The sequence below is a fragment of the Acomys minous genome, assembly GCF_964271855.1.
Source record: "Acomys minous genome assembly, chromosome: 1".
Lineage (NCBI taxonomy): Eukaryota > Metazoa > Chordata > Mammalia > Rodentia > Muridae > Acomys > Acomys minous.
The window spans coordinates 129486215-129494303 of NC_140483.1; the positions used below are offsets into that span (position 1 = coordinate 129486215).

The 8089-nt window shown below is 40.8% G+C and overlaps 1 protein-coding gene across 1 annotated transcript; it reads left to right on the plus strand.

The window, feature by feature from the left end:
* Positions 1–6524: 6524 nt before the first annotated feature.
* Positions 6525–7043, plus strand: LOC311596991 (small ribosomal subunit protein uS11-like; the record flags this gene model as incomplete). The annotated part of the gene is made up of 1 exon (XM_084780988.1): positions 6525–7043. A coding segment is annotated over one exon (462 nt), but the record flags the coding sequence as incomplete, so codon positions are not given.
* Between the last annotated feature and the right edge of the window lie 1046 nt (positions 7044–8089).

Here is an 8089-nt window from a genome sequence, read left to right on the forward strand (position 1 = left end):
CCACTAATAGCTTCAGACAGTTAACTTAGAAAACTCAGAGATCATGTTTCACGTGCAGCAAAAAGCATTCACTCACCAATGCACAAGTCCCTCCTTTAAACTAGGAATAAATTACATTTAAACTAAAGTGTACTCAAAATATTCATTTTTTTTATTTCTACACATTTTTAAAATCATTTTTTAGTCTTTCTCCATTCCTGCAGTTCTGGATTTAAGTAGAATGTTTGGGGGTTTTGTGTTTGTTTGTTTGTTTGTTTGTTTGTTTTTGTTTTTGTTTGTTTGTCTTATATAGCCAAGGATAACACTGAATCCCTGATCCTCCTATCTGCTCCTCCCAAGTTCTGGTATTACAACCATGTGTCCCAGCTCCTAGTTTATGTAGTGACGAGGATCAAAGCTATGGCTTAAAGCAAACTAGGTAAGCTCTCTGCCAACTGAGTTACACTCCCAGCCCAGCATTTTTACTGTGAGGAGATCTTTAAACAAAGTCATTTTTCTAGACATTTTAAAGATTCTCTTTTTTTAATTTTTTATTCTATTTATTAGAATATTTATTCTGCACAGGACAGAATAAAAGTGCTCATCTCACAGCCTTGGTGTCAATCAAAAACAGAAAAGGGTGGGAGTCTCACTGTACCCTTCACAGGCATATTCCCAGTGAGTAGAAGACCTTCCTCTAGGTCTCTTTACTGTTCACCATCCCCCAACGGCACGGTTCAGAAGAGAAAGCATATGGGGAGCATGCAAGACTCATGCTATAGCAGCACAAATCTGACAGACAGCTTTGTACACATCCCATTTAAGGTTTTGCTCCTTTTTTCCTTTTTATTAAAATAAGTGTATTCCAATATATTGTGATTACACTTCCCCTCTCCCAAATTCTCTCAGATCCTCCCCACATTCCCACTAACCCAACTCTTCTCTCTGTCTCTTTGTCTCTGTCTCTGTCTCTCTCTCTCTCTCCCCTCTCTTCTCCCTACCCTTTTCCTTATCCTTCTTGCCCCCTTTAGAAAACAAAGATGTAAGCGAAATAAGCAAATAAAACTCAGGAAAAAACACAAGAAACACACACACACATACACACACACACACACACACACACACACACACACACAAACTCATAAATATACAAAATCAGGAATCATAATATACAAGAGAAAGTGTATACAACACAATATACAACACAAAAGGTGCCCAACGCAATATGAGACAAAAAATTCTACAAAAATACCACTGAGTTAACTTACTGGAAAACATGAGGCCTACCATTAAATATGGTTTATATGCACACTGAGACTCCATTGAAGAAAATTACTTTTACCTTTGCAAATGAGTGTTAATTACAAATGGTTCTTAATTGGAGGTAGAAATCAATGTCCACTTCCCCTCTCGACACTGGAATCCTGTCTGGCTTGAACTTAAGCAGGCCTTGTGTGTGCCTCCACAGTTTCTGTGAGATTATATGTGCATCAATCTTGTTGTGTCTGGAAAACTCTGTTCCCTTAACGTCATCTACCCACTTTGACACTTAAAATCATCTGCCTGCTCTACTACATAGTTCCTTAAGCCCTAGGGGAAGTGGTTTGATGAAGACATCCCATTTAGGACTAACTGTTCCAAAGCCTCTCACTCTCTGTTGTCTACTTGTGAGTCTCTGAATTAGTCCCCATCTTCTGCAAGAGTAAGCTTCTCTGATGATGGCTGAGCAAGACACTGATATGTGTATAGAGGAATGTCATTAGGAGTCATTTCATTGCTATATTCTTTTAGCAGAACAATAATATTTGGTTTTGCTTTTCCCCTAGATGCACGGCCTATCCAGTCTCTGATTCTTGGCCACCATAGCAGTGTCAGGCATGGCTTCCATCTCATGGAGTTGACCTTAAATCCAGTTAGAGTGGTTGGTACTCCCACCACATTTGTACACAACTACATTAGCATATCTTTCAGACAGGTCCTGGTTGTAAACCACAGAGCTTGTAGCTGTCTTGATGGCTAGCTTTTCCTCTGGTGGATGCAGAATGCTTTCCAATACCATGAACACTAGTCATTAGGGGTGAAGCTTCTAGGTAGGCACCAGCAGAACTTCCCTTGCCTTTAGCAATAGGCCTTAACATCAGTTTGTGAAAAGAAATCAATAGCCTTGGCAATAGCCAGAAATTTTGGAGGCTTCCACAGAGGCTTCTTTGGTTAATGACCCAACTAGATATAATCTATTTCTGGCATTATAGGTTTCACTTTGTGGCAAAAGATGTCTAGTTGGGGCATTGTCTCCCCCATTATTTGTTGACTCCGCTTAAATTTATTTCGTATTTGTTTATACAGTAGGAAGCTTCTACTGTAGTAGGTTCTATATGGCCTCTCAGGGGGCCATAGTGTAGGTTGTCCTTCCCCATATTCCCTCCTTTCCCCTGTCTCACTCATCCCCCTCCCCCATTTAATCCTCCCACTCCAGTCTTCTCTCACTTCTCCATATCTATATAATCTAGTTCCCTCAGTAGAAGAATGGATAAAGAAACTGTGGTACATTTATCCTAGGGAATAGTACTCAGCTTTTAAAAACAAGGAATTTCCGAAATTTGTGGACAAATGGATTGAACTAGAAATGATCATAATGAGTGAGTTAACCCAGAAGCAGAGAGACTCAAATAGTATATTCTCACTTATAACTGGACACTAGGCCAAGGGGCATGTCTCATGAAAGTCTTCACTTACTAGGAAAATGGGAGAGTGGTGAGGACATCCAAAAGTGGGAGAAATATAGGAGATAGGGAAATAGATGGATCCAGAGGGTCCTAGAAACCTACAAGAAGAACACTATGATGGGTAGATCTGGGCCCAGGGGTTCTGTTCGATCTATGGGACCAACCAAGGATGGTGTGTGCAGTCATTATCAAACCTCTACCCAGACCTAGCCAAGGGACAGAATATTCTCCACAGTTAAGCGGAGACTGGAGACTGACTTTCACATGAACTCTGGTGCCCCTTATTTGGCTGTGTCCCTTTGATGGGGAGGCCCAATGGCACTTGGAGGAAGGATAGCAGACTACGAAGAAGAAACTTGATACCCTAGCATCATATTCAAGGGGAGGAGGTCCCCATCAGTCAAAGTCATAGGGAAGGGGAATGGGGTGAAAGCAGGAAGGGAGGGAGGAATGGGAGGATGCACGGGATGGGATAGCAATTGAGATGTAATATGAATGATTTTATTTAAAAAAAAAAAAAAGAGGTGGCTCACTCCAGTTGAACCCAGATCAGCAAGAGCTGTTAGTCTCTAGTCTTTCTCTGCTGAGATAAGAAGGGCTGGGCACAGTGAGCATGAGCCAGGCCTGTCTGCTCACTAGTGCTCACTGCAGTCACAGGTCCAAATAGCGCCTCTTAGGTGAGCCCTGTGCTTTACAGTCCCTGCTCACCTTACTCTGCTACAGACTACCACATCCTAGCCCTGAAAGAGACCTTAGAAACTCCACAGTTTAACTTGTCATCAGCCTGTGTGGGAAGCATCATGCCTACAGTGTTCTTGAGCAGAGTAAGTGGACAGTCATCAAGCCAGAGAGGAATACGGATGCTTGGGGTTCTGCAGGAAATATCTGGTTCCCTGGTCTGTTCCTCATGGGGCCTGACTGTGGTCTCAAATAAACTCTTTTAAATTTTGGTATTTACAAGAAGAACATTATAACGGGCGGGTCTGAGCCCGGGAGTCCTGCTCAAACTATGGCACCAGCCAAGGACAATGAGTGCAGTGGACATTGAACCCCTACCAGGGACAAAGTGCCAGCCTCCAGTCTATGCTTCTACTGGTCCCCCTGTGGAGACCAGTGGGACAATAGGAGCATATAAGGTCCATATTCCAAGATGTCAGTGTCTAGTCGAGTCTGAGTACCTGGAATGCAATGTCTGATGGGCTAGCAAGCTGCCATGCTGCTGACTCTGAAGGCCCAGCATTCATTAGTGTTCCACCAGAGAGAGGAGAGGACCCTCCTGCCAAACACACACAGTACCACCCTGAAACCTCCAGGCTACTCCCACCATCATAGACATGCAGAACTAGCTGTCTTAAGGAGGCATGCAGGACCTCACAGGAACACACAGGTTAGAAACCCACACCTTAATTCCTTGCCTATAGGCCCAGCTGGGACTCAACCAGCAGAGCAGAGCTGTAGGCTACAGAAGGATATTCAGCCCCCAAACGATGACCTAAGCCTCCTCCAGCCCGAGAAAATCCAGCATGTTCCAGGAACAACCAGCCAATGCCAGGGACAACCAGATGGTTAAAGGCCAGCCTAAAAACACAATCAACAAAAACCAGAGCAATATGGCAGCAAGCTCTGGATATCCTAATACAGCGGAAGCACAGGAAAAATGAACTTAAAACTATGCTTATGAAGATGGTAAAGGCCTTTAAAAGGGAAATTAATAAAATGGTTCAAGACCTAAAAATAGAAATATAATGAATAAAGAAAACACAAATTGAGGAAATCCTGGAGGGGGAAAGCTTAGGGAAGAGAACAGGAACCACAAGGTAAGCACCACCAACAGAATACAAAAGATGGAGGAAAGAATATCAAGCATAGAAATACAATTGAAGAAATTGATCTCTCAAAGAAAATATTAAATTGAAAAAAATTCCTGGTGCAAAACATCCAAGAAATCAAGAACACTATGAGGAGATGAAACCTGAGAATAATAGGGTAGAAGAAAGAGAAGATTCCAGGTCCAAGGACCAGAGAATCTTTTCAAGAAAAACATAGAAGAAAATTTCTGCAACCTAAAGAAAGAGATGCCTTTAAACATACAGTAGGTTTACAAAACACCAAATAGATTAAACCAAAAAAAGAAATTCCTACTGCGTGTAATAATCAAAACACTAAATTGACAGAACAAAGAAAAAATATTAAAAGCTACAAGAGGAAAAGACCAAGTAGCATACAAAGGCAGATCTATCATAATCACATCTGACTTCTCAACAGAGACTATGAAATCCAGAAGGACCTAGGCAGATGTCATGCAGACCCTAAGAGACCACAGATATCAGCCCAGACTACTATACTCAGCAAAGCTTTCAATCACCATAGAGGAAGAAAACAAGGTATTCTATGAAAAAATAAATTTAAATAATATTTAAGCACAAGCCCAGCCATGCAGAAGATACTAGATGGAAAACTTCAACCCAATGAGGTCAACTACACCCAAGAAAACAGAGGATATAAATAACTTCACAACAGCAAAATAAGACAAGCACACAAAGGCACTACTACCACCAAAATCATAACAAAAGAAATTAACAATCATTGTTCATTAATGTCTCTTAATATCAATACTCAACTCTCCAATAAAAAGACACAAGCTAACAGAATGGATATGTAAACAGGCACTGGTGCTGGCTGCTATGAAGCAGATGGCAGATACTATGAAGCTGGAGTTTACTCAGTATCAGGAGGTCGCTGCTTTTGCCCAGTTTGCTTCTGATCTTGATGCTGCCACTCAGCAGCTCTTAAGTAGGCGTATGTGTCTGAAGGATCTTGTTAAAACAAGGACAGCACTCTCCAGGGCTATTGAAGAGCAGGTGGCTATTTTCTCTATAGTGTGAGGGGTTATCTTGATAAAGTGGAGCCCAGCAAGATCACAAAATTTGGGAATGCTTTCTTGCCTCATGTTATCAGCCAGCACCAGTGCCTCTTGGTCAATACCAGGGCTGATGGGAAACTCTCAGAACAATCTGATGTAAGGCTGAAAGAGATTTTAGCAAACTTCTTGCTTGGGTTTGAAGCATAAGGCCCTATGGGTACATGTTAAACACTGCTTTGGGTTTTGTCATTTATTCTGGTAAAAATCACCTCCGTTTGTAAAGGATTACTCTTGTACTCCTGATGTACAGAAATCACAAAAGTAAAAGTACCATATTGTGTGCTAGTTTGTACGGGATCAGGCTCTGGTGTATATTGTGGCTTATATGTGGAGGTCAGAGAGCAGCCTGTGGGAGTCAGTGCTCTCCTTCCACTGTGTGGGTACTGGGAATAAAAGTCAGGTTGCCAGGCTTGATGGCAAGAACCTTCACCTGCAGAGCCTGCGTGCCAGGGCTAGTACTGTTACTTAAAGCATGATTCATGTTGAGTTCATAAATTTGCTTTTGTAAGACAGAGTTTACCACATGTTCCCACAGCCATGGTTGGCCCCAGAACTCATTTGAGAAGCCTAGGCTGTTCTTGTGGCAGCCTACCTGCCACAGCTGTCAAATTGCTCTCTTAATGCTTTCTACTTAACTATTGATACAATCAGCATGGGTAGATAATTCAGGGCTGACTCCTGTGAGACTTTAAAGTACTTTGTGATGGATTAAAAAGAGAAATATGCTCTGAGGAAAAAAAAGAGAGGTCAACTTTTCTCCACTTTTCCATGTAATAAATATTATCAGACTGAATCAAATACTATTTAATGTAAAACTTAACTACTGAATTAGTGCAAAATCCCCAAAATAGAAATTAATTCTCTCTCTTTCCGGTGTAGGAGTCTGGCGGTGACGGTCAGAAACGGCACCTTGCAAGGGGAAGGAAAAGAAGGAAGAACAAGTCATCAGCCTTGGACCCCAAGTGGCTGAAGGAGAGAATGTATTTGGTGTCTGTCACATCTTTGCATCCTTCAACGATACCTTTGTCCATGTTACTGATCTTTCTGGCAAGGAAACCATCTGCAGAGTGACTGGTGGGATGAAGGTAAAGGCTGACAGAGATGAGTCCTCTCCATATGCAGCCATGTTGGCTGCCCAGGATGTGGCCCAGAGGTGCAAGGAGCTGGGCATCACTGCCCTACCCATCAAACTCCGGGCCACAGGAGGAAACAGGACCAAGACTCCTGGACCTGGAGCCCAGTCAGCCCTCAGAGCTCTTGCTCGCTCGGGGATGAAGATTGGGCAGATTGAGGATGTCACTCCCATTTTCTCTGACAGCACTCAAAGGAAGGGAGGTCGTCGTGGTCGGCGACTGTGAACAGGACTTGTCAGGTTATTTTCTGTTAATAAATGGCTTTGTATAAGCTAAAAAAAATTAATTCTCTTATCTATATACAGAAGACAGGAAGAGAGAAACATAAATTGATACAACTATAGGTAGAAACAGAAAGAAAATTTGGGCACTATCACATATACACTCATATAGAGATTTAGAAGAAAAATGAATTTCTGATCTATTCTGAGGCTGAAAATCCATAATAATTTATTTAGAGATTGTTACTGCTCATTCAATGTACTTGCTTCCAGTGCTGTGAGATTATAGCAGAGAAAAGTTTATTATTATCTCTGAGTAATCAATCAATATTATCTACTTGGACATAAAAGTGTTTTATTGTTAGTAATGAAATTACAAATGACTGTGTGACATAAGGACTACAGAGGTCGTTTGTGCATTTATTATGTGGTTTTCTTATGCAGAACAATTTCAAGACTCCATGTTCTGATATATGGTTAAGATTTCACCAAAAATATTTGCATATTTATGATTTGCTAGCTTGATAGCTAAATTTTTAAATTATTTTTAAATTACTCTTTGAGAAAAACCTAACTTTATTTCATTATTCCACCTCAAAACAACAATAACCTAAGTTCAATGAGTCCAATTTTTTTAATGGAATAAGTTAGGACCTCACTGTAAAGACAGTACCTTTAAGATACTTTGAAAGTGCTATTATAGGTTGTTTAGGATGAATAAGTTATACAAGTTAATTGTTAGTTAATCAAGTCATGGCCATATGAATTGCTAGTCTACTTTTATCACAAGAATATACATCTTGGGTGCAGCAGATAGATATAATTTTATAGAAAGATAAGGTAGAATAGTTAGATAAGGTCTTCAGAAACCTCAGAGACGTGCAGAATATGGCATTCAAAAATGTTTTTAATCTATGAGCATTTTCAGAGGGAGGAGATCACCCTCAGTCACAGTCATAGGGAGGAGAGTAGGAAGAAAGCAGGAGGGAGGGATGAATGGGAGGATACAAAGGATGGGATAAATATTCAGATGTAATATGAATGAATTAATTTAAAAAAGGAAAAAACAAATAAAATACATGGAAGAAAAAAGTTTTTGTTATTTTA